Here is a 27,137-nt window from a genome sequence, read left to right on the forward strand (position 1 = left end):
GACAGATGTTTAAAGCATTCTGGTCTTCAAAAGATAATCATGAAAGCCAGAAGGCCCCCTGGGACTTTTGAAGTCTCCTGATTAAAACTGAAATGGATGTGATGTTTAAGATTTAGGTCTTTAAGGCTTGACCAATGGCAGTCATGCTATTGACAGGGGTGAGTTGTGTGCTAGACACTTTCTTCCTTTTAAGCTTCATTTTCTCATCTAAAAAATAAGAATAATTAACCTGACTTTCATCCACATTGGGATCTTTTGTCTCTTTTGGCTGTGATCCCATAAGAAACACTTGGGACAAAGAATGACCTATTGAACCAGAAGGAATAAGGTGTCTAAAACACAAAAGCCAGGATTCATTAAAGCCTTATAGAAATAAGATGACCTTCAAAAAAACAGCAATATTTAAATCAGCAATGGAAAAAGTGAAGATCATCTCAAGAAGTTTAATGAAAATCCACATTATTTCTTTTTTTTTTTTTTTTTTTTTTTTTTTTGGCAGCTGCTGCATCTGATTTTATTGCATTTCAGTAGCAGGATTACAGATATCATTTCAGATGAGTAACATAATAAAAGAAAAGGCAGAAAATCTATTGAGATGTAGCTTGAAGCAGAACTGTCCCCCTCTGCTCTCTGGGATATTGTTCCCAGCTGAGATTTACAGGGCTCCAACAATGCATCACAAATTACATCCTATGTAAACAATTGGAGAACAAATGTGGGATACTATTTAAATGCCTCATTAAGAAAAGGAAATTTCATAGCTAGATTATTTTCTTTTCTTTACTTTACAGTAGATTTAATTGACAGATCTAGATGAAAAACATCCAAATTTGTTTACTACAATTGCCTATTATTATTTACAATATGTCTTCTATTAGTGACAATGTCACAACTGAAAAATTGGAATAGGAGGCCTTATAGAAGTAATCCAGGCCCTAGGAATATCTAGTCTTGAGGAATTAAAGCCTACTCAACTGTTAAGAGGAGATGCCAACGTAGTTTTGGATTTAAAACTGCTCCTACATCAATTTAAACTCAGATATTAATGGTTTTTGTCTGAAGAACAAACTCATTTCCAGTGTTCACCAGCAGACTCGTGGGCTTAATGTTCATTCAAGGAACTCAGGAGGCTAAAAGTCCCAGTGGGCCTTCATTAGTGTGAAAAGAACCTCATGTCCATTAATGAGACAGATATCTGTTGATTAAGGCAGGGTCAAGGTCACCTGAGGCTGCAAATGTGCTCTGCATCTACATCAAGTTTTTCACAAGCGTCCCTGCAGTTTTGAACACCGAAGCTGGCACATGCTGCTGTTAACACTTTACCAAAAGGTCCAACAGCTTCTCTTACAAAGAGCTGCTTGGAATGGATGTGTATGAAATGTTCCAGGAATTCTTGTCAAAGACAGCCAACACGCACTGGATAGCAGGAGAGGAAGTGAATCTCCCTTGCCAGAGTGAGAGGAACCTACCTCCTTGAAAGAGCTGTGAGAACAAGAGAAATAAATGACAAGTCCTATGGTGTCATCTCTGATGGACAAGCTAGAGAAGAGGCAGCAGCTTCAGGTTCTAAATTCAGACTTTCCTCCAGGTCTTTTCTTCCTCATGGATTCCCTTCGATGTGCCTTTGCATCCCCTCCCTTCTTTGGGGCCAAGAGATGCGATGTAACAAGTAGCTGCAATTCCAGGGGTAGGGTCAGGTGAGCATGAGAGCAAGGGGGGCTGTTCAGAATTTCATGTGAAAGATCTCACCCTGTGATAGTGGTTTGTTTTGTGTTTGTTTAGATGCATATTTACAATTTATTTCTGTCTTTCTTTTCTTATTTGTGCATGGTGGGAAAGAAACTCTTAAGAACAACCAAAATAAGAAAGCTTTCAAACAAAATTTGGTATTTACTACTGTTCCAATTTAATGAAAGCAATGCATCAAAGACAAGAAGGTGAACAAATGATTCACAGTAAAAATAATGTAGCAGAGTTTTTCCTCTTTCTAAATTGTCCCCAGTCGCAATGATATTGAATATATTTGCTGTGGAAAATTACTCACTGCTGAAACAAATGATGTGTGAGTCATACTGGAACAACATATGTTCCTCTGGTTTAAATACATACTAGTGGAAAGCAATATTTTTTTATGTTCTGCCATTAGGCTGCAAGTTCAAAGTGCACAAACAGTTTGGATGAGCTGTGTCTAACACCTTTACAGAGGAGAAGCAGTAGAGGTGCTCAAAGGCCACGAAGTGTTTGACATATAGATTGGAATGAAATATCCTCCCTCAGATATTAGAATGAAAACTCACCAAGCAGTATCACCACAGTCAAGTCCCTTATGGGCTGTGTCTGTAAAGATGTGCAAAAGTACTTTGCAACTTTTAGGTTGGAAAAGGCCTCTGAGCTCATTGCATCCAGCCTGTGACTGATCACCACCTTGTCAACTAGACCACAGCATCGAGCACCATGTTCTATTGTTTCTTGAACACCTCCAGGGATGGTGACTCCACCACCTTCCTGGGCAGTCCATTCCAATGTTTAGAACACATTCCATGAAGAAATTCTTCCTGATGTCCAGCCTGAACCTCCCCTAGCTTAGCTTTAGGATATGTCCTCTCATCCTGACACTGGCTGACTGGGAGAGAAGCTTGACCCCCACCTTCCTACCACCTCTTTCAGGGAGTTGTAGAGAGTGATAAGGTCCCCTCAAGCCTCATAGCAGTGCTTCTGAGGCACAAAAGCTTTTCCATAACCTAAGTAAAGTAGTGGGATGGGGGAATTACACCAGCCCTAATAAGCTTCTCCCAGGAAGGACAGTGGAACATGGCAGCCTCTTGCTCCCATGCTCGTGTCAGTACATCAGCAGGGAAGGCACAAATGAGCTTTTGAGCCATCTTTCCTGTATCAGCTGTGATTGCTGGACCACTGTGTACTTTCTGATACTGGAATATAAAACCAGCAGGGCCTCAGTCCTGCTGTAACCTTTTCTGGCACCAGAGTACCAGAGTGTGTTCAGGCAGCATGCAAACAGCACTGGGTTGGAACACTGACCTCACCAGTTGTCTGCTCTCTGTCCCTCTTGCAGCTCTGTGGAGAGCTGCTACCTAAATGTACTCAGCAGCCATGCTGATAGCAGCAGTAGCCACACCAGAGCTTTCTGAAGTGAGGGAGCACTGACCTGTGTTATCAGTGCCCTGAAGCACAGCAGATCTACGACACTTCAAGGCACAGCACTGTTTGTTCCCTCAGAATTTGGCACGGGATGAGCATGAACAAATATATTAAAAGGAACAGGCCTAAATAGCTTACTGCCTGTGTTTCCTGAGACCATGAGGGTGGAAAGATACCTGTGTTTAAATGTTTAAATGCTCTGCTTTGCTGCCAGTGAAAACCTTGTCTGGGCTGGCAACTTCACACCAGCAGAGATAGTTAAGCATTTTTGGATTGGGATAGACAACAAGTGATTCCATAAACCACCAAATATTAAGCTGTATTTTTAGAAATCCCATGCCAAAATATGGACAAGGAAGGATCTTTTTCAGCCCTGAAACACATACTTAATTTGGCAAATGTATGTTCCTTAATGTGCAATTTCTCAGGTTTGTGTTGCCTTCATGTGAAGGCTTCACTGACAGAGGTTATCTTTAGGAAGAGAGTCCTGCTCAAGTTCTCACATTCCCTGATACCTGAAAAATTATCTTTGTTATGCTTTCCAGACTGGAGAGGGTAGAGATGGGAGACTCAAAGGCAAAGACAACTACCAGAATACAGATCCTCACTTGGCAGAAATTACTCATCTCTCTTTTAATTTGGGCTGGCATTTCAGAACACAATTGTCTGTGAATACAAAGCAACCCCAGTTGCATGGGAGCCCTGGTCCAAAGAGTGCCTGAAGCCCTTAGGCAGAGCCCAGCTGCACTGACCAGCCCCTGCCACCCTGCAGTGTGTGACTGTGCCACAGTCCAGCCCTGCAATGGCACTGCCCCGTGGGGGTCACACTGCTGTCCCTGCCTGCTCTCTACCTCCTCACCTCCCTGCAATGATGAAGGGCAGTCGTCCACTGGAAATCTCCTTCCAACTCCAGGCTTGTCAGAGCACCTATTTTCTTGTTTCTTTGTATTCTGGTCTGTGGCTGTTATTAATGAAATAGAAGGTGAGCCTCATTCCTTTTCCCTTCCTTTGCCCACGCACATTAATTTAAATGCAAATTCACTCAGAAAGATCAAAATTAATTATGCTTTCTGCAGCAGGCTACATGGAAAATGGAAATACACAGGGCTGGCTTTTCCCTTTTCTCCTTGATTTTTCGGAAGTGCAAAGGAAAAACAATGTAGAAAAATATTAACATATGTATCTAAATGTTGCATGCTTGGTTGTTTTTTTTCCTGATGTTTTTTGCTTGTCTGAAATTCCACACTTGCTTTCATTTGCAGACTGTTTAAGAAGAAATATTGAAAGGTTAATCTGTCACTGACATAAATTGACATCCAAATGACAAATAATATTTTGTTTACCACTAATAAAAATCAATCTCCATTAGAAAAACTATGCTGACTCTTAAGAAATTTGTCCATTATTGCCTGATCAGAATATAGCTCAAATATGAGACTTTTTTTTTTTTTTCCCAGTGGAGGAAAAAAACTGCATGGGAGGAATGTTCTGTTCCTCAACAAGTTCAGGCATTTATATAAGTTTTTTTAATGAAAATGCAGTCAAGTAAATTTGTGACTCAAGGTGCAGTGCTGAGTCCTACAGGCTGGAGCTCCACATCTGGGCACAGTCACAATAGCTGTATTGCTCCCAGGTACCAACATATGCACAGGGCTATCCTTTTTTGCCAGATCCTGGGAAAAGAAAAGTAAAATTCTGATAGCTTTTTTAAGGGGAATGGGTGTAGGAATTATGTGCATTTTGCTATAGAGACATTAGGTATGCTCTGAGAAACCTTCTGGACCAATCTCTTGTGAGGCTTCAGTGCAGCTGCCAGGGTGACTGTTACATGATTTTATGTAGGAAAAATAGGTGGTCACAGATTTTAAACACTTAAGGCCAATGGGAATAATGAAATGAACAGGTAAACTGGAAGCATTTAGCCAGATATTCAGTCAAGCTGGTGTTTACTTGCTTAGTAATCTGCGGGAAGTGCTGGCTTTGGCCAATGTGTCTGGAGACATCAGTTCACCCAGCTCACTGCCTGCTCTCTCTCTGCCAGCAGTGTGGTTGTAGCTTGATCAAGTCAAGTACTGCAAAAACCAGAGGAAAGAAATGGATGCTTATGATCAAATAGCTAATTTTTCAAATTCCACATGCCATTAAGAAAGTGCTTTTTTGTGTCCCCATAGCAACTAGAGTTCAAGGTGCCTTTGTAAAACACATGGCCAAAGATCTTCCCTGGAAGGCTTTTTGTTGTAAATGAAACAAATCAGAGAGAATATTCAGAGAAAAAAGCTGAAAAAGAAAACGGATTTAATCCCCAGCTATGAAGCCATTAAAAACAGCATCCATTTCACTACTCTGCTGAGATTTTACTGGATCTTCTCTTTCCACTAACTTCCCATAAAAACGTGGATCTAGCTTAAGATCTGCTCCTGCTGTTTAAATATTCTGATATACCCTCTCAAAGGTCTTTCTACCAGGAAAACACAGCCTAGGTGAATGATTCTGGATCCAGAAAGTGCCCTCCCAAGGTCAGCCCTGTGCCCCAAAGATTTATCAAGAGGTGGAAGCAGCACACAGTTGGTAGCCTGACCCTTGTGAGCCCAGCTGGGCTCAGGAGCTCAGTCTGGTGTCGACTTAATGGCACCTGGAGGGGGCCTGGTCAGAGCTGATCTCTGCACTAGCCCTGGAAAACAGACCCAGGTGACTGTGCTGGCACTTAGTGTGTCAAAACATCTCTTGGCCTGCAGCCAAAGAGGGCCTTTTGAGAGGGGCCATGGGAAGAAATGCTGTGGCCCTGCTTGCCCCAGGCTTGCTGCTGAGAGCTGCAATTCCTCAAGTGGGCTGATCGTTCAGGTTGCAGCTCTCAGCAGCTGCCATTTATTACAGGGGAGGCAAGCACAGTAAGTAATCACTTCAGGTATTTTCTCTCTTGATCTTGTGGCCGAGCTTAGTTTTACTATGGTTTCTTTTGTGTGCTTTGCTTTCTGCCATCATGCTCAGGAATCACTCAAGTGCAATGTTAGCACAATAAATCACTGTCTTGGTTCGACAAGACAGGAGTCTGCAAAGGAGGGCTAAAGCCTCCTGTGCAATGGAGAAGGTAAACCCCCTCCCTCCGAATTACTAGGAGTTTTAAATCAAAAGGCTCTCAGGCAAAAATATGGGAATGGGAGTAACAATTCTTTACTAGGAGAAAACTAGACAACAATTTAAAAAGGCAAATGCAATCAGTACAAACAAAACCAGTGAAAAAGTCCACAACCTGAGGATTCGGGGTGCCAGTAGCAGTCCTGCTGGGCGATTGCTCCCCTTGCAGTGGTTGATGAACTGCAGCTGCAGTGGTGATCTTTAGAAGGGTATAGTTTTCCTCTGAAGATCTGGTGGCAGTGGGGCTGGTCTTCCTCTGTGCCGGGGTTGCCTCCGAGCTCTGCCACCGTCGCCTCAGCGCGCGCCGGCTGCTTCGCTGCGAGTGCCGCCGAAAAGAGCTGCTTCTCTGGCAATCCCCCAAAGTAAAGAGCTGCTCTGTCCCCAAAAAGGTACCCCCTTATGCCATAAAGGAGTGCTTGGCCTCCCCCTCTGGGTGGAACCCCTCACAATGGGATGGTGTTACATTTACTAGCCCGGCAGTGAGTCAGTCAATAGTGTATAAACAAACCATTGCCTCTACGGGGCAAACCATTGTCTTTGGGAGAGATAACAAACCTGCCCAACCTCCGACAGATGGCAAATAGAATACAAGCTTATCTTACAACCCAGGACAATCACACAGCTTTTTTTTTTCCAAATAGAAGCAGAAAGCAATAGCTTTGCGTCATTTCAGCATCCTGCTTTTCCTGCTGTTGGCTCAGTGAAGAAAAAGTAGACAAACTTCAGCCCTGCAAAGGCTGTGGTTGCTAGCATGGTAATGTCTCTATCCTTGTTTTCCCAGAAGTGTTCCTGGGAACACTCAGACAGAGAGGCTGCAACTAAGGGAGACAACAGCATGGCCACTGTCTGAGGTCACAGACAAGGGACAGCTGTATTTGTTCAGTGTTTACTTGTCAAGGAAAGATCTCAGCAAGTTTTAAGATCATCTACCTGTCTCTATAAATTATGCACAAAGCCAGAACAGCCACACATATTAAAATGTGAATCTTTCCTAGCAAAGTCTTCTTATTGCTACATGGGTACCAAACCTGCTGTCTGGTTAAGGTGGTGGGATGCATTTCAGCCATGCTCAGTTCACATGAGAGGTGCTGTTACACTTCTCAGCTCATGTGCAACATTTTTGTGATCAGATAAAGGAGTTTGGTGCCACGGTGGTTCCTTAGAATTTCCACTATTTCTGCAAATTTAAACAACATGCTGCTGATGATTGATTATAGCAATTTTGTTGTTCATATCATCCTATTCATATCACAGCAGGTATTGTTTGTAATTATTAAGGCTATTTATTATTAGAGATGCATGGGTGGTGAAATACAATGAGAAGCAAACAATTTAACTGGTAATAAAATTAGCTGATGATGGGAAGTCAATCTGCTAATTATCTCCAAATTGTGTCTGTCAGTTGTGTTTTGCATTTCTTAGACTCCTCTCTCCCCGGCAGAATAGCTTTTGCAGGTTAGCATTCTAAGGAACACACCGAATTCCCCAGCAAGGGAGTTCTTCATCACGTTACCTTTGTTCTCATACAGGCTCACATAACTTCATAAATACTTTGTGACAAATGGGCATTTCACTGTGCAATTACTGCAGAGCAGACAGTGCAATAATATTTTTGTAGAAGATTCTTTACAAAACTTAATAAAAATTAGGTCAATTCCTTCAATTTCACAACTATTGAAAACTAGCAAATATTTAGATTGTTTAGCTGTTAAATTTTCATAACATCTTGTGATATTTAAGTGGTGGAGCACACGTTAAGGCCAGTTTGTGTCATGTGGATAGAGCACCTTTGGACGGTGTTAAAGCTGCATAGGGCCTTTTGTTACTGTTCTTGCTTCCTAGGACTGTCTGATTAGCTGATTCATTTACTAGGATTCTAGTATACAGGCAGTGAAAAAAACCCACCATGTTGGCGGCAGGACCAGCAGGAATTGGTTTTCTGTGCATTTCTGCTCAGCGGTATTGGCAGCTGGGCATGGCCCTGAAGCTGTCGTTTTAGCTGGTATTTGTATGGTTGTTTGACAGCACTAAATCTCCTTTTTATAGCCAATATTAATAGGTAATCCCATAGCTGGCTATGTGAAAATAAAAGGTGGCTGTCCATTTTTATGTGTCCTATCAGTTTGCTTATATTTTAATTTCTCTTTTAAATATGGACAGGTACAACAAAAAAACCAAACAAAATTAAATATTTTTCCTCAGGTCCATTTTTTAAAAGAGGTTATTAAAGGTAAACATTGAGCTTCTTTCCAAACAAATACCATCCTGTTTAGGAAAATTATGATGCCTTAAACATTATAGAATTAAAATATTTTAGGAAGTTTTTAAAAATAAATGTATGGATTTTTTAAAATGCAAAGTTGGAACAAATTCCTGCTAGAGAAGATGGAATATGGTCAAAGACTTAAGACCTGTCATTACTGCTTACACTTCCAGACTAATGGAACCTGTACACATAGATATAACTTTGCCTGAATCATAAGAGAATTGTAACACACAGTGTTATGGTATGTTTATGTCTTTAATAACTCACAGAACTGTAGAACAGTTTGGGTTGAAACAGATAATGAGAGATCTTCTAGTCCAGCCCCTCTGGCATGATCAGGGACATCCTCAGCTGAATCAGGTTGCTCAGTGAAGAAGAATGATGTCCTTTAAATGCAAGGAATTTGTGAATGACTTTTCAGCTGCTGAATGGACAAAGCTTTCAGGTGCCAACATGCCTGCAGTTGGGGAGTGACCATATTGAGGTCTGAGGCAAACAGCCTTCCAGAGAAGGATAAGCCAGCAGACTAGAAGTAATTAAACAGAGATGGAAAACTAGGAAGACATTTCAAAAGCTATCCAATGATGCTACAAAGAGAGGAACCAAAGATGTTTTATATAAATGCTAGAAATGTAATAGATGTGGAGGAACTACAATATTGACTAAACATTAGAGGATATAATATTGGCTAAACAGATCTGTGGTTTGAACCACCATGGCCACTCTTACTCTCTGGATAGTCTGTAGCTGCTTTTCCAAGTCAAAGACAGTCTGGGATATAAGTGAGCTGAAATATTATCTTTAGAACTTTGTTAGAAGAGTGAAATTCATATCCAAACCCATAAACCCTGCATAAGGGATCTGAACAGCTCTGCTAACCACAAGGATTATACAGAAACTGTGACCTGCTGTGGCTGAGCTCTGATGCACTGTCACAATGTCAGAAAGTAAATATTAATACATGCCTGATCTTAGATGCAACAGGAGTTACAAGATAAACTTCTATCACTCATGGTTGTGGATTGCCATTAATCTCTGCAGGAGGCAGCAATGGGAAACGTTAATAAGAAAAGATGGGAATTATACACTGCTAAAACCCCCCCAAAACAACCCTGCAAAAAAGAAACCTTTCAGCTTTAGACTGGAAGCAAGGGGAGCTCTGCCAGGTGTGGGAGTGCAGAGAAGCCTTCAAGAGCTGCCCAGATCTGCAGCTGTTCCTCTGCCCTTAGTGAATGTGGTTACCCTGCCTGGGAGCAGGACTCTCCACATGCACTCCTGAACTCCTGCTGGTGCCAGGTGAAGCTATTCTGGCAGACAGCTCTGGCTCTGGATACCAAAGAGAGCCATCAACCCCTCATTCTGACAGGCAGTAGCACGAATTTATACAAGTGATAATTAGTCCTCGGTTTGGCTTCTTTTCACTTTTTAGAGAAAAGAGAGATTTCCTGCTACAGGAATGAGAGGAATGTGTGTCTGCCATAGGCAGGCTGGATTGGAATAGCTTCCCACATTGCCAAACAGAAATCCAGAGCTGTTCCAGTGAGATTTTTGGAGGATCCCTGTGGAAAATAGTCATAGGAGGAAGGCAAATAAGTAGTGAGACGTGGGGCCAGGGTCCCTTTGTGAGTGGTGAGCAGGATGCCTAGAAATGTGTGAGATTTTCTATCTGAAAGGAGCCTTATCAAGGCAGGAGAGCAGACTCCTTGTGGGGTCACACTTCTCCCCAGAAAGCAAGGCTGGTTTCTGCAGGACCCTGGACAGCTAACACTTGGGAACAGCCTTGCTAAAATCTGCTGACCATAAGACTGAAAGCGGAAAGCTTTGGTGATCTTGCTCAAACCAGCAGAAACATGTTTGGACTTTGTCCCCTACTCCATTTAGCATTTCCACTTGACATTAGCTAGTGGCGTCCTACCAACAGTAAGAGCAGGGAAGGAACAGCTAACTCCAGATTCTTCCAGAAGAATACACGCAGCTTTCCAAGCATAGCCTGGAAACCAGAGACACACTGATGTAATAACAAGGTCACTGCAGGCGAGCAGCAGCAAAGGCACACTTCCATCTGTCTAAATCTTTGAGTATGTTTGAACATAATGGTGTACTGAGGCTAAAGGACTGTAAATGTGGGATGACGTGCTTAAATGCACAACCTCTGTTTGCCCTTGTGAAGATTATGAGCCATACCTAAAAGAGCATTGCCACAGGATCAGGTAAATTGACTTTTATTGAAACATACTGTAATGTGAAGGGGGGAACTGGAGGGAAGATTAAAATTTAACACAAATAGATCGCATTTGAGGCTCCCAAATAACTATTGATATCTGCTGTCCTGGAGCAAATCATAACTTCCCTGACAAGTCAGACAGCTGTTCCTTCTCTTTCTTACCTTTGTTATCTTTAATAGCCAAGGATTGTTGTGGTACCTTTAAAAAAATGTTTGCAACTTACTTGATGGATGTCTCACCTCCTGCTATTAGCCCTGGTTCATGGGTTCATCTAATGCCTGTTCTTGCCTACAAAAATTAGGCCAAGTGCTTTTGAAATGAGAGTGTGCTGAGTGCCACTGCACAGTGCACACCATGTACAGCTCCTTCCCCTCCAGGTGGCAGCTGGTGGAGTGAACAAGCTCTCCTCATCACCCTGAAATAAGTTAGGTAGAAACAACCTCCACAGCTCATCTCCAGATCCAGTTGCTGCTCAGAACAGGGCCAACTTTAAAGTTCTGTAAGACTGTTCAAGGTTATACCCAGACCAGGGGGGATAACCTTGAACAGGTTATCTCCAGGGAAAGAGATCCCACAGCTTCTTGCAGCAAATGTTTCCATGTTTGATCACAGTCACTGCAAACAATGTTTTCCATTTAGAGGTAGGGGGATATTTGTACCTTAAACACAGGATCATTAAGAGTTGTAAGATACATCTTAAAAATCTGACCAAGTTCACATAGGTTTTGAATTGAAAAGACAAAGCTTATCTCCTTCAGGCTATCAACTGTCCTCAAGTGTGTCAAAGGAAATAAAGACAAATGTGGGGATGGTGATACTACAGCAGGATCCTCACTTTTCTCTGACAATCTTTGCTTCCCTCAAATGTCAGTCAACACGATGGATTATGGAAGTTCTCACCACATTGCTTCAGCTGAGCCCAGAAATTTTTAGGGCTAGGTCAGCCCTAAAAACCTTCAACAGCAAGCCAAAGAGTGTGTATGAGTTAAGCAAAATTACTTGTACTTTTGATGGCTTGTGATTCAAAGGAGGAGTGTTTGTATTGTCCATTCAGCAGCAGAGATGTAGAAGCACAGCCTTCTGCACAGAGGAACTAAAGAGCTGGCAATTAGCAGCTTGAACAGCCATGATCCCCTGTGCAGTGTGTCGGTTGCAATTCCCTGCTCACTCTGACACCAAGGGAAACAAATGCAGCTGGAGACTCACCTGTTTGACCAACCTGACAGGTCAATGTTCCAAATCACCAAAGGGAATCCAGTAACAAGAGCCAACAACTATTTGGAATGACTTTTAAACTAGAGCATTTAAAAATCTACTAGGAAACATCCTCCAGTTGAGAGTATCAAGGAAGTCATGTCACCCAGTATTAGCTATCCATGTGCTTCTACTTTCTGTGTCTCTATTTCTCTGATTAATCTGTGGTTGAGAGCTAATACAAGCTGCACACGCCTAGTTAGGTTTTACATTCCTAAATGGGAACACAAATTCCTGGACCAGACTCTAGCACAGGCATATTTTTAGAAGGAGGGGCAAGGTTGATATATTTAGTACTGAGTTTTGGCAAATACAGTAATAAACAGTATCCTCTTTATATTTCCCAGTACTGCACACACAAGCTGTGCTAATGGAGCGTTCAGCATTGAGATTTGCCCTTCCAACACTCAAATGGGAGAAGGAATTTTTGCTCTAATGTGTATATTATGTGTTCCTCCCAGCGCTCCTGTATTCTCTTTTTACAGATAAGACCAAAATAAAGGTGTTTTTTATTCCATCTCACTTCTGTAGCTACCAGCTGAAAAAACCCACGCCACACCTAACAGAAATTTAGCTTTTCTATCACGAAATTAATAGCCATGCTTTGTGATTGGAACAGGTCCCCAGTGGTACCCATCCCGCGTTGGCCTGCAGCTAGAACGCAGTGAGTATGCATATGGCTGAATACAGTCACCTAATGTATCACTAATTACTAATCCACATGATGTATTACTAATCCTGGCAGATTCTCCTCCTCACAGCATTGCTTTCTCTATGCATGTTATTGGGTGACCTCTTGGTACATTCTCATCAACTAACATCAATTATTAACTTACTAGTTTTTCTCATTAATAAAGGAACCTAATGGTTTTCATAATACTGAGTGATATGTTCCAAAATACAGTGTATTATCTCACAATGAAGACAAGCCAGTTTTAAGCCCATTCACTCCCTTCCTTCCCTTACTGCACTACCTGTTTTAATATTTGCTCACTGCCTCACCAGAAGATGCAGCTGGCTGCCAGAGGCAGTGTCAGTCCACAAGTTCTTGGTGGATATGGCAGTAGAAAATAAAGCTGCCAGAGACTGTTTGGTGTTTGGTCTGTGGATGTGTAGAATTGCAAAGCCATAGAAAATGAGGATGATGGGTGCTAAATTCCATGAGCACCTGATGGAATTTAGCACCCTCACTGATGTAAACAGTCAATGAATATATATTGAAAGGGAGACCATACATAAAGAAAAGAGCAAGAAGTTGTCGCAGCCATGGCAACATCCTGTGCCAGGAGCTATTAGATTTTTACAATAGCCAGCTCACTGCCTATGTTAAAAAATAAAAGAAAACCAAAGCTGTTATTTCATGTGTCATGCCTGCACACTCTAGATCCATGAGGACTGAAAGCAGATGCCTCAGAATACTTCAGACTGTAATGCTCAGATACACCTGGTCTGCCTAGGTCAGAGAGCTAGCCAAGAAATGTTGTACCGTGAGCTTTTGCCTAAGAAGTTGCATTCATCATCAGGTACTGCCGGTTGTAAAATAGCCTGAGAATGCAAATGCTTCAGCACAATATGCCAGTGAGGGAGAGCCTCTGTAACACAGACTTTGCCATTAGTTTTGCAAGCTAGCACAAGAAGGGCTCTGTGGAGTTGTCTGCGTGATTGCATGGCCTGTCTCTGACAGGCCACATTAACAGAGACAGCAGCATAAACTGTTACACATTGCTGCTTTGTGTCTCAGCAGCCTCACACTTTTGTTAAAATGGGAAGGGAATAATTCCCATGGAATAGCTCTGAGTTGCTAACCTGGAGAATAAGTACCAAGTCACCAAAGTAAATCCGAATCCAAGCTGGGAACACAGCTGGACCACTAGCAGGGCAGCCTCAGCACTATGCTGAGCCCTCCAGAGGGTACCTGTTGTTCATGCCATCTCCTCTTCCATTTTTGTCATTGCAGATGGGCCCTTTTTGAAGGATTCCATCAGCATCCAAAGCCTTGCTGTCTCCTCCATCATTACACTGTATTTTACAGACCTGGGTCAGCAGGTTGGTTGGACCACAGTAAGTATGTCCTTGCAGCAGTCAGCATAATACATCTTAATGGGCAATATGTTTTGGCATCAAACTGCTTCAACTTCCTCAGCCTGTTTCCTTATGTAAAATGGCGTAATTAGATTATCAGCACTCAAAACAGAATTAAATGGAGAGTGAGCCAAGTTATCAATATGCTAACTCTGACTTCCAATTAAAGATTAGAAGGAGAACATAAAAATATTGCCTGAGGAAAAAAGCCCAATTTAAAAAAATAGTTTAGCTTATCTTGGGCTCATATGCCAGTGCAGAACTGTAGCCAAATACAATAATTTTCTGAAAGACTCCTCAGCTTTGAAAGTGGAAAGATATTACAAAGAAAAAATGGATCTCTAGTAATCCTGTTACTAATGCAGGAAAATAATTGGATGGAAATACCTTAATATTTGTTCAAGCAAAGAACAGTTCTGAGAGAGGCCAAGGATTCCAGGCGGAAGATATCCAGCCAGGATCAAGAGTAAAAACCTTTGAATCTCCTTGTAAAACAAAAGCATTTGCCATGATAGCTGTCTTATGCTGTATGTAGACCTGGTTTGACTTCAGTTATTTTCCTATAAGCAGAAGTTGGAAAGTCAGGGTGCTGAGAGAGAGGCAGTACATTCCACTCAAATGCGATATAGGGAACTCTAACCCTACAGGCTCCTTTGGGAAAGTGAGAGGTGAAAGAGTAAATTATTTCACAGCCTAAAGACAGAAGGCAGTAGAAGGGTTTGAAAGGGCAGTGAAGGAATGGGAGAAGAAGAAACCTTTTCAATGTCCTGAAGCAGGCACATGTGGAGGAGCTGAGAGGAATCTCACAATCACTCTGACCAAGCTTTTGCTGCAGTTTGCATATAGAGCACTAGCTGAAGTAACACACAGCCCACATCTGTACAATGGGTAATAATATTCCCAATTTCTGCAGTGAGAAACATGGGTAAGACAGACCTACAGTTTCTGAAAGCCATAAAAGCTATGGTAAGACTACTCACAGCAATGGAAAGCAAACCACTTATTGCTTGCAATTCTTTTAATGAAGCAAGTGAGTTTTTTCCTAACTGGCATCATGGCTGCTGGTCAAATTATTAGATTCTTACCTCAGGCAGCTCACAGATCCCACCCTGCTCAATGGGGGCACTACAAGCCACTATCCTTCCTTGGCTGTGCCTACAAAGATGGAGCTTTTGAGTGTCAGATGTTTGAGCAGCTTGCAGGTGATAGTTCCAGTTCCTCTCTCCAAGAGGTCACTACAGGCTAGGAAGCATTCCTAAAAGTCACTTGCAATGGACATGCTACTTTACAGTTCTTAATATGTTGAAACGTACACTCAAGGTGAAGGTTAGTGCCACAACATCTAGCTCATGATTGAACCATGCCAGAGTGTCAATTTTTCAGTTGCCAAAAGGGAATTAAGGACCTACTAGAAAAATTAATTCAGAGGGTTCTAGTTACTGTTAAGCACAGTAAAGACTGAAAGATTTATGCCTAAGTATTTATAGGGATGCCTTTGAATTTTTACCCTTTTGAGTGCAAAAAGAGGGTAGAGGGAATTCAGTAAACATAAATAGAACAGTATGTTTCTTTCAGTTATGCATAACTTTATGCTTAAACCTGTAGAAAATACCATGCTCCAGCACGGTCTTGATGAATGGAGGCAGAGATCTCTGAAGTTTGCTCTTGGGGAAAGAGGTTTATTGGGGGTGCAGGAAGGTCCGTGCCTCGTGCTCCCAGACGCAGCACGTGGCTGGGCCTGAGAGGGCGGGGGAGGTGAGAGAAAAAAGGAGGGTTTGGGAGAGGGGAAGCTCCAAGGGAGGGGAAGTTCCAAGAGAGGGGAAGAGGTTCCAAGAGGGGATGAAGTTCCAAGAGAGCGCGTGGCCCCTCGAAGCCTCCTTATCAGGGGGACTTCGAGGTGGGTTGGGATGAGGCATATCCAATGGGGTTACATGCACTAATGTTTTAGGGGAGGGTACAGAGGTGTGAGATGAGCCATACATCTTTTGGGGGGTGGGATGGAACAGTCTATTTCACCCCAGGACCCATCCAAAGGCAGGGGCATTGTCCGGCTAGCTGGGAGAACTGTTCTCATCCCAATGTATTACTTATGAACAATTATATTTATCTATCATCTGCAACATAAACCCTTTCCTGCTAGTTAAGGAACAAAGAGCTGCTTGATGTACAGAACTGGTAAATGTAGACATTTACCTATTTGTATTCAGAGTAACTGAGGAGGTTGACATTTTGTCAGTCTATGCAAATTTGAGCAGTTTTAGTCCCTCTAGAATGCATAAGTCTGGCCCAATTATTTTTTTATGGGGTATTTTTCCTGACCCCATCCAGACTGTAAGAACACAGAGAAGAGTGAACCACAGGGTGAACCAGTGCTCAGCACAGTGAACCAGAGACTGAACTAGTGTTTGAGAGGACCAGGTGCCCCTTTGCCCAAGTCACTGCCCTTGACAAGTCACTGCCCTTGACAAGTCACTGAATTCCTCTGTATTTCAGCTTCCAAAACATTGGCAAGAAAGTAACAGTATTTTCCACTTTGCAAAGTGCTTTGAGGCTTCTGGATGAAAAGCACAGATAAGGTTATTTACAATAACCAGGTGTTAAAGAAGTACTATTTTGTTTACGTATCTACATAGCAGATGATAAATACACATTTTAAAATTATGCACATTATAAGGCAGATTTCAAAATGCTGTCAAAGACCTGGAAAGATTTGGTAGCAAATCTGAACTCACATTGGTGTTTGGCTACAAACAGAACTTGAATTCTTCACTGAATATGTATCAGTACAGACCTATACAACATACATGTATATGTGTATGGATAAGAATAACATTTGTTAATTTGCAGTAATTTTCCATTTTGAGTAAGAAACATTAAATGGCTTTTAATCTCAGGGAAGAATGTTGACCATAGTAAGAAATGGTCTGATGCCATGGTTTCAGACAGGTCAGTCTTAGGAGAAGAGACACAGGAGGAAGTTGGGATTTCACTTCCCTTATTTCACAACCCTGACTCAGGGACTAAAAACATCCATCGCTGTTCACTCCCCAGCTCCTGAAGCTAGCCAGAGTCAGCTGCAATTTACCTATAAAATTCTACAACAAATCCATCCCCATCCCTAGTATTTGCAGTAAATACTGAGCAGCAGCCTGAAATACTCATAAACACTGAATCCCTACAAAATCTGTCCAGACAAGAGAAGTTTCAAGTGCCCTTCCATGCACAATTTATGTTTTGTAGAATGGATTAGCCAGTTCTGTGAGAACTGGAACAAAAAAGTAATTGAATATTCAAACAGCCCTTAAGAACTGTATTACCGGATGCAAAATTGCTGCTGTGGATTTTTGCAAACATGAAAATACAAAAATTTACAAAGGTGAAGATTCAGGGGAGGTGCTAAAATGATGCCATTATCATCCCCAGGTAACTATATGGCCTTTAATGAGGTAAAAAAGTGTATGAAGTAGAAATTAAACTAGAAATTAATAATGTTTCTTAATGATCATTAGCTCAAGAGTACTTAGGGCTGGGATTGTAAAATGAGTCTAAGGCAGTTATATGCTAAGTTTAAACTGATCTGGGGACTTGGGAGGATTTAACTGCCTGTTTCTCTTGGGTTTCTCTGAAATCCCAGCTGTGCTCTGTACACTCACACACAGCAGTGGTCTGTCTGTCTGTCTGTCTGATGGCAGGAGATTCTCCTCTTTGTGCAGTATGTACTGTGCCAGTCTGACCTTGGCTCAGACCTGCAATGATTGCCTTTGTCTCACATTTGTCAGAGAAACTAAGCCCTGTCCATTAGATAATTTATATACTGCAGCTGCTTGAGCTGTTTTGTATCTCTTGCTGGGCTGAGGACTACAGACAGTGACCAAAGTCATTGTCCTGGCTGCAGGTATTACCCTCATCCAATGCCCACTGCTTCCATCCTGACATCCCGTGGGCAGTGAAAGAGAAAACATCACAAGCAGCACTGGTGCCTGGGAAACTGGCCCTACAAGGCATTGAAAGAGCTGCAGGAAGGGATCAGTGTGGAAGAGGCTGTATGGCCTTTCCTCAGCTCTGCTGCTTGACATAAATGAGATAATGTGAGACTATGCCAAAAGGCAACAAGATAGGGTGTGTTGTGTGATACTACAGAAAGGGCAGGTCATAAACATTACAGAGAAGTGTTAGCTATGCCCTCAGGTGAAGATACTAATATCTGGGCTGTTCATTTATAAAGATTTGGTTGGACCTTTTTCAGATTTCCTCCACTCCACTGCCTGTGTTTACAACTTCCTTTTGTCCTGTTCTGCCTTTTCCTGACCAGTACACATAATACTTTAACTCACATCAAAATCCTTTCCACTCTCTTTGGCAGACCTGTTGGGACAGTGTCAGGCTCTATGTCACCCCTAACAGCCAGAAAATCCTTCCAATAACTTTAAAGAACTCCTTTCACCTCTGCAGCATTCCTACTTCCCTAAATATACCTCACAAGGTCTGGGATTTTAATTCCTGTCTTTTACTCTGTTCAGCAAGGTGTTCCTGGCATGATGAGCTGAATAAGAGATAGAAGAAGGTACAATCTGGCTTATGCAAGATGCTTTGCTGATTTGCAGATTAGCTTTCCTGTATTGTTTTAACTTTTGTTCCATCATCTCTTGGATAATTGAAGCTCCTACTAAGCTCTCTTCTGACTGGCTTTGGATCTCAGGTTTGATGTTTACAGAGTAGATATTTCCAGTTTTGGAGTTGCTGAATCAGATCTCTGAGGACTGATAACTGAGATGGTTAAAGAAGCTTCATTTTAGCACCCTAAATGCTGACCATGGTGGGGAGAGTTTTGATTCCAGAATACTTTCATTTAAGAGCACTTTCTCTGTTACTGAGAATAAGAGGTCTACAGAGTATATAATGTCAGACACTGGAGAGGAGAGAATGAAGGTAAGAGAACTGGACACTGTGCAAGATATGAAGAAGAATGTACAGATGTGGAAAAAAAGGGCAATCTCCTGTTTTATCTCTTCAGGGAGTTTATGGTGAGTTCAACAGTTAAATCTTATTGAGATATGCTCATTGTTATAGAGACATACCACTCCTCTCAGAAAAGATATTTGTGTTTATTATGGGTCACCATATTTGGTTGCACTCAACACATCAAAATAATCTAGGCAGGACCACAAGATGGTAAAGAAAAAATATTATTTTTCTAAATATTGGTGTTTGGTGTTTTTGTTTGTTTGTTTTTCTATATTCTTTTTACATTTCTACAGGGTAAATGTGCTCTGTGTTTTAAATGATCACTTTTTTTCAGAAACAACAAGCTACAATGTTATTACTTTCAGGCTTTGCTTAAAATGTGATTATTATTTTTGCAGAGTGTGTCAGCAGAGATTACTAATTTTGAGCACCTATATAAATGATGGATTGACCTGATCCTTGACACAACAAGTAACTCCCCAAGCCCAGCAATTAGTCAGCTATAGGATGAGTATGAAGATACTAATTAGGGTTAATTGCATATAACCATTGAGAATCAATAATAAAAGAAAGGTGCTTGCCCTTGAGTGCCAGTGGGTAGAACCAATAATTGTAACGTTGTGTTAATTTAAGACTACTTTCCCATTCATCTACTTGATTTCATGGGAATTTTTAGCAGTTTCTCTGCCTGCCTTTCTGGAACTTGTTTTTCATTTATGACAAATTAAAAATCAGTAGTCCAGAGAATGCGAGCAGTGATCACAGCATGGGAGATGCAACAGAAGGAAAGAGTCTGAAACTTACCTAAGCTAAACTAAACAACAGCAAAAACTACTGCAGCAAATTGAGCCTCATCCTCTAAAACAGAATGTTACTGATCATAGTTAAGATCATAATTTGTGACTCAGTTATGGCAAAGAAGTCCTGTCTGCCAGACAGTGCCCAGTGTGATTGCAAATCTCATGGCTGAGCCTGCACCACCTGCCTCCACTTGGGTGACGTGACTGACACACAGACAAGACTGAACCCTGTCCCCACCCTGAGCATCCTCATGCTGCTCCTCTCCACAAACCCCAGCTCAAGAGCTAGAGTGCTGTCAACTGCTTCTCTGAGTTGCATTCATGCATCCCCCCCTTCCTACATCAAACCCCATCACAAGGATTTGATTATCTTGTGTCTGGAGCTTTGGCTTTTAAAAAGAGACTGGATTTTTTACTAAATCTCAAAACTCTCCTTCTCTTTTCAACATCAGAAATCAGTCAGGAGGTAAGCGGGGAGTTCTTGGTGCAGTTACAAGTAAACACAACTTGGTGCTAAGTCCTACCAAACTCTTCGTGGCAGTGGGGGGAGTTCTTGGTGCAGTTACAAGTAAACACAACTTGGTGCTAAGTCCTACCAAACTCTTTGTGGCAGCTTTGTAATGTGCTTGTGCCAAACAGATGTTGAAAGCTGGCAGTTATGGTTGTACTTTGTGGTGCAGCTCATGGCAGAGAGAAAAAGCTACACTGAACAAAGCAGCTCATTCCAGGATCTTCCTCTGACCTGCACCTCTGTCCCCTACACCACCATAGTCTAGATTTAGTGTGTTAGGCTTAAATAGCAGAGGCCATCCCTTACAGCATTTGCAGAGTGCCAAACACAGTGGGCTCACATTTTCGAACAGATCCATACAACTGCTATCAGGACAAAATTCTAATAAGCCCTTGGCTGTGAGGCATTGCACAATGAGTGCTCTTGGACTCCTGGATTAAATATTTTTACACACACACAAACACACACCTGCTCTTGGGATCTTGTAGAGTCTAAATGGAGCACAGGAGTCATGATGCCACGTGCAACAAAAGGGAATTTGATGTTCTCCTGGTAAAGAACACTTAAGTCTGTTGTTACTTTCATAGATTGCTATAAAAGGATAACATTTCAAAAGGTTTCATCCTGTAACAGAGGAAAAGGGAACCTAATTGCCAGATATTCCTGCAGGAAAACCTTTCTCTTTCAGTGTCCTTCTGAAGGGTGATTAGAAGAACAACCTGCTGGGGGGCGAAATACCAGTTCTGTAAAAGGTGATCTAAAGTCAGTGTTGCTTCCTTAAGCCACAGATGTTTATTCATTACAATTCTACAGCAGTGCCAATAGACACCATAAAGCCAAATAACCCACCAGTTATAAATTTTTCTCCCTGAAGCAATGATAGGGACTTGAGCCATGATTTGCCAGTCATTATAATGAATTCTTTGTTTTTGTCACAGTAGGGTAATTTGTTCAGTCTGCCCACCACAGACTATTTCTGCTGGTGCCTCCACAGGGAGGAGAACCACACAGTAACCAAAAAAAGAGATCAAAGCACCATGCAGGCTGGTCCTGCTCTTCCATCCTCCACCAATTTTCAAGCAAGGATAGCCTCCCTTCCAGATGACCCTACAAGCTACCAGGTTTTAAAGCTGTGTTTGTTTCTCTCATGACTGGCTGGCTTTTAACTGTTGTACCACTTAATTGAAAAAAAGCAAGCTGCAGAAAGCAAGCTGCCTTCAGTTTCTTGGCCTTGTTTTTCAGTGTTATTTAGATTCCAAATAGGCACTTGATGGCACAGCCAAAAATATAAAGAGGAGATAACTGTGATATTGACCACCTTCCATGAAGCATTCCTGACTGGGTTAATGCTCTGCACAGAAACCTATCTCTCATTTCCTAGATGGATTTTACTCCTTTGCTAAAGAGACTGCAGAAGAATCACATATATATCATTTAAGTCCTGAAAACGAAGCCAAAAGTCATTTGAAGGATGAATGGGGGTTGTGGATAGGGGTATTCTCTCTCTCACACCTTTCCTGATACAATTTTCTACTCTGCCACAGCTATTTCATTTTCCATTTCTAGTTTTTTCTAACAGAATACACCGGGCCTCTTCTCATATATCTGCTCTTTTATATTCGCCTCTCGACTATTTATGATCAAGTGGAAAGCAGGAAGAACTTCCGCCACCCAGTGGTTCAGTAAGTGACACTTGTGGGAATTATTTCCCCAGATCATGAGAAACCTAAGGGATGGAGATTGCATTTCCAGAGCTGAGGATATTACAGGGTGTCTGAGGCTGCCTGCCTGGTGTCACATTCAGTTATTACCAATACCTGTTACTCATTTTAGCAACACTCATAAGCTGGACCAAAAATGGGATCCCAGCAATGGTCACTGAACCTGGTCACCATGGAGATGCAGTGTTTTCCCCAAATACTTTGACATCAAGTCAGAAAGTGAAATCATAATCACAGTGGGTAGTAACCCATAGTCACGCTTGACAGAGAGGACAAGACTTCAGGTGCCCCACTCCCAGTTGCCTTAAAGCACATTCCTGCTATTGAGATGAGAAGCATCAGCATCCAGCACAGAAGATAACTACCCCCACACCAGCTCTTACCTAGGCATGGGATGGAGGAAATTCAACAGGTGTGCATGTCATGAGTCAGGTCAAGAAACTCAAAAGAAGCATCTATACAGGATGGCAGTAGAATGCACCAGGCAGACTGGGAACTTTCACACTTAAAGGAACTTTCCTTCAGTGGAATTGTCCCCATTCTGGGTGATTAGTGCCTGGCAGAAGGGTGACAAGTGATCAAGGAAGCCTGTCACCTGCATAAGCTGGACCACTTATAGGAGGGTACACAGGCACCTAAGAGGCTCAAGGACTGTACAGCTTTCCCACACACTTCCACACTGTGATTGCAGAATCAGGGGAACTGGTACAGCAGAGAAATACAGTGAGTAATACTGCCATTTACAGATGGAGGAACAGGCACTTGGAGAGACATTAAGGGAGTTAGTGGAGCTGGGAATGAGAAACAGAATAATTGAATTAAAATCCAGAGCTGCAAGATACTTTTCTTCCTTCTCTTGTGCATATGCTTAAAAGGAAAGGGTTTCTGGCAGCACAGAAGAACCTGCAATGTCTTTGCCTTCTTTTATGTGGGCAAGGGTTGTGCAGAATCCTGCCAGTGACTACTCCTTAACAGGTTCATCTGAAGTCCCCATCCTAAGCCAAATTAATTTAAAAATTTCCAGCAAAGTTGGGAGTTTGCTCCAGGCTTTGGATAAAGTGTTAATTGCTCAAAATTCTATTATCTCAACTCTCTCTGGTTTAATTACTTTGAAATTGTTTAATCTTTTACTTTAGCTACCATACACAATGCATAATAAAATTATTTGAGATTTCACATGCTGAAAACCACTTTTTATTTATGTCTTATAATTGGTTTGCAGCAAGAGGGGCTATGGTAGTATGGTAAATGTAACCAAGATAAAATGCCACTAGGAATCACTCCTGACATTTGTTTCTGAAACTCAATCACTATGAGCTGCAGCTCATTCTCGGGAGCAAATCAGCAGTGCCTGTTATTGTTTCATAATCTTCCTCAAAAGAGAATCAATATAATAATTTCTACCACAATTGCCTCATTTCTTTATAACAGGCAACAAAAATGCCATCAGAATGGATTAACTTGCAACAAAATCTCATTTTGTGTCCACAAGGAAATGAAACACAAACTACCTCCATGCAGCTACTTGAGTTGGCAAAGGACAAGGAAACCATTCGGAAGTTATTCAGAATGTTTTTAAATGTCAGACACATCCTACAGGAGCATTAAGGTGGCCTTAAAACGTGGGAGACATCCTTTGGAAAAGCACGTCAGATGCGTGGCTGTATACGTAGCTGTGCTATCTAAATCTCTTGTCAGGACTATGTATCACGTTCAGAGCTTGAGGAGCTCTTTTTCTCTTTCAAGGCTAGTAAAAATAAGTTGCTTCTCTGCAAAATGCAAGCAACTTTGTCTAACACTGAAAATTATTCCATTAATCTTTGGTTCCAGATGCTACTGATTGAGACAGTATCTTAAATCCCACAATTTTAATGTGACTGCAGTTTGGAATATTAGGTCTTATTCCTTTAATGACGTTAACTGTGAAGTAATAAAAACAACTTACTTTAATTTCCTTTCTTTTTTTCTTTTGTAGCTTGGCCTGCTTCTGTCACTGTTTACACTACATCAGACATCTTCTGGAGACATTATTTGTTCACAAGTTTTCGGAAGGGCACACTCCTTTGAAAAATATGATAAAGGTGACAATATTTTTATCATCTTGTGTAAGAGAGAATATCCTCATATCAAATCAGTCCTTGGAAGAAGATAGGGAAATAAAAATTAATCTATTTTGTAGCTCCAGGAATTATGTTTAGTGAAAATACAGATAACAGGATGGATTTCAGGATCATGTCCCCAAGGACATAAATTGAAATCATGTTCATTTTTGCTCCTGCATGTAAATGTCTACTTTGACTCATTCACCCAAGGGGCTGATTGTTAAATCCAGTATATTTTTCAGACTCAGTACTATTTTATGGTGATAGCTGCTGCTGCAACATCTAGCAGTGTTGACAGAAATCATACACTGCTTCCTTGGTGCTATATAACTACAGAGCAAGAGACAGCCTTGTGCAAGGGAGTGAAAATCAAATTACAAGTAGGTAAAGAACATTCTTCTTCTATAGATGGAGGCCTCAGACAGGAAGATACTGAGCTGGCCAGCTCTTCTCTCTTCCAAAGCCTCCTGAATTTCAACAGTATGTCATTATTCACAGGCTTTCTTTTATTTTATTTTACATGCTCTATTTTGGCCATTTTGTATCACCCCTCTGTCCCATTCAATATGATGTAAAGACACTCCCTTAGAACATAGGATTTTGGTGAAGGAGTTTAACATATGGCTACGGTACAGGGCTTCACTTTTACTCTTTCTTGTTTTGTCTGGTTTAGCGTTCTGTTTGTCTTGCTCTATCTTGCTCAGAAATGGCAAATTTCAGGTACAGTAACAGCTCAGCTGTGTTAAGCAGCCCTAGACTTGGAGAGGGCCCTCTATAGCACTACTCATAGAAATATCTTCAGCAGTAAAATCAAAAAAGAAGAAGACAAGTGCCAATTCCTATAACAGGAATAAAACACATTCAACACAATAATAAAAAAATTCTACACTGTATCTGAAATTTATTTTTTACTGGCTTCACAACATCTTAGAAAGATATATATTCTAAGGCTCACAAGCAACTGCAAAGCCTTTCAATGGTAACCCAGGTTTTGCCCTTGGCAGAATTTATACTTTTAAAGCTTTGCACTTCCTTATTGCCCTTTCAAAAAAATTATTTTTCTGTTCCAGGGCTGTGCCTTTTACTGGGGATTCACATCCTGGATTGCATACTACATCAACCACCCATGGTACACGCCGCCATGTAGGTATGGGTAGGACACAAAACTGACAAACTCGCTTTGAAAAAGTCTTTGCTGTGTAACCTGAGGCTCTCCAAAGTCAAGAAATTGCTCCCACATTAAATTATATGGCTGATCCAGCCAGAAATCAGTCTTTGCTCCCTGTCAGGAGGAAGATTGTTATGTTAGAAGCACCTCTGCTTTGTGCCACTGAATGTTTGTGCCTGTTCAGCAATGGTCAGTCGCTGTCCAGTTTATGAACAGGACAATTTGGACAAGCAGAGAAAAAACAAAGATCAATACATTTTGCTCACCTTCACAACATGTGTATTAAAGAGGGCAGGAGAGAAATAGAGCTGGTTGCATTTGCTTGGAGGAGATATTTATTTGCTAAAGATACAGCCTTTCCATGAAAATTAAGGGGTTTTTTTTTGTTTGTTTGTTTTTTTTCCTGAGAAACCAGTAAAAATCCATCACATACTGTTGCTAACACAAAGATTTATTTTTTTAATTTTTGGATTTCATCCATCATTTTGTTCCCTCTTATCGTGTTTTATTGTTGCACTGCTGCTTCTTCATGATTTTTTTTTTCTGTTTGCTCGGTGCACTTTTGCTTCTTTTGAGAATAATTGGCACAGGTTTTATTTTCTGCTACTTTACTTTCCTTGTTATACCCTAGTCTTTCTTTTCATCTGTATCTCAGATTTATATATGAACTTCAGGACAGAAGCATTTGCTTTGCCATTTTTATTTACACTTAGTTAAATTGCTAAGCTTTTTCAATAAAAATTTTGTCCTAGATGACACTTGCTTTTCTTTCAAACTAGCACAAAAGTTCTATTTCAAAATTATGTGATTAATTGAATGACAGCTGGATTTGATGTGGCTTTAACAACAATGCTGCACACAATGCAGAAACCTCCCTAGACACAGCTTTTAGCAGTCTGGGCTATCAAATCAAGTGCAGCTTCTTTATAGGGGAAACTCTTTGTTCAAGACACAAAAGAGGAAGCATCCAGAAGAAATATTTCTAATTGCTTGCCACTGCCTTAAAATGCCTTTGGCACCACAGAGGAGTCCTGTGCCAGTCAAGAAAAAGGAGTTCTCAAAAGTAAAGTCTTGATGAGACATGGCCAAGGCAAGTGAGGTATGTACACATGGTTTGTGTCCCCCAGCTATGACCAAGGTTTGCTTAGGAATTGTAAACCTTTGGTCATGAACATGGTAGAGCCCTACACTAGTTTGGGGACAACCACAAAAAGGAGGGGGCAGCCAGATGGCAGGTAAAATTTACAAATATTAAATGTATTTCTTGCATGACTGTGAAGCAGGTAGTGGCTGTGTAGTAAAGCCTCAATATTGCCTCACTACTAAAGTAAAAAGAAGGTAATGGATAGGTTATGTATTGAGTTTTCTGCTCGTGGAAGTAGAAGGGTCTATGGATAAGGCTGCAATTCTTGGCCTCATTTTGACACTGACCTTAACTCCACTCCCCTCCTTGCCTTTTCAAGGGATTCACCCCCACCAGCTGCTTTGAAAAAACACTTGGATATATGAAGCTGAAAAATACTAAAAACAGTTGGGTGAAAAGTGCCTTGAGATCAGTGGTGTAAAACTGGCATTTCTAGAGTGCTGTTACTGGTTGTATTGTCTTCATACTGTGTGTGATAATATCCAATCTTTCTGCAGAGCCTGTCAGGAAAGAAGCATTTCTGCTCCTCAGCACTAGATTAATTTCATCCATAGCAAACCATGTGCATACTGTAAAATGCAATTTATAATTTCATTCTGTTTTCT

The 27,137-nt window shown here is 41.4% G+C and overlaps 1 protein-coding gene across 12 annotated transcripts in view; it reads left to right on the top strand.

Annotated features, from left to right (window-relative positions):
- Positions 1–27,137, top strand: part of TECRL (trans-2,3-enoyl-CoA reductase like) — a 55,111-nt gene that overhangs the window by 20,090 nt on the left and 7,884 nt on the right. For 5 of the 12 annotated variants that reach the window (XM_085579156.1, XM_021549292.4, XM_085579160.1 and 2 more), the window contains exons 3-7: positions 12,659–12,703; positions 13,997–14,100; positions 21,964–22,079; positions 24,094–24,199; positions 25,291–25,363. In XM_085579156.1, coding sequence (XP_085435282.1) covers positions 12,659–12,703; positions 13,997–14,100; positions 21,964–22,079; positions 24,094–24,199; positions 25,291–25,363 — 444 coding nt within the window. Of the gene's footprint in view, positions 1–12,658; positions 12,704–13,996; positions 14,101–21,963; positions 22,080–24,093; positions 24,200–25,290; positions 25,368–27,137 lie in introns of all 12 variants that reach the window. The other 7 variants (XM_085579157.1, XM_085579155.1, XM_085579152.1 and 4 more) reach the window with 4 other exon arrangements.

This window comes from Lonchura striata, chromosome 4 (assembly GCF_050655825.1).
Source record: "Lonchura striata isolate lonStrDom1 chromosome 4, ASM5065582v1, whole genome shotgun sequence".
Classification (NCBI taxonomy): domain Eukaryota; kingdom Metazoa; phylum Chordata; class Aves; order Passeriformes; family Estrildidae; genus Lonchura; species Lonchura striata.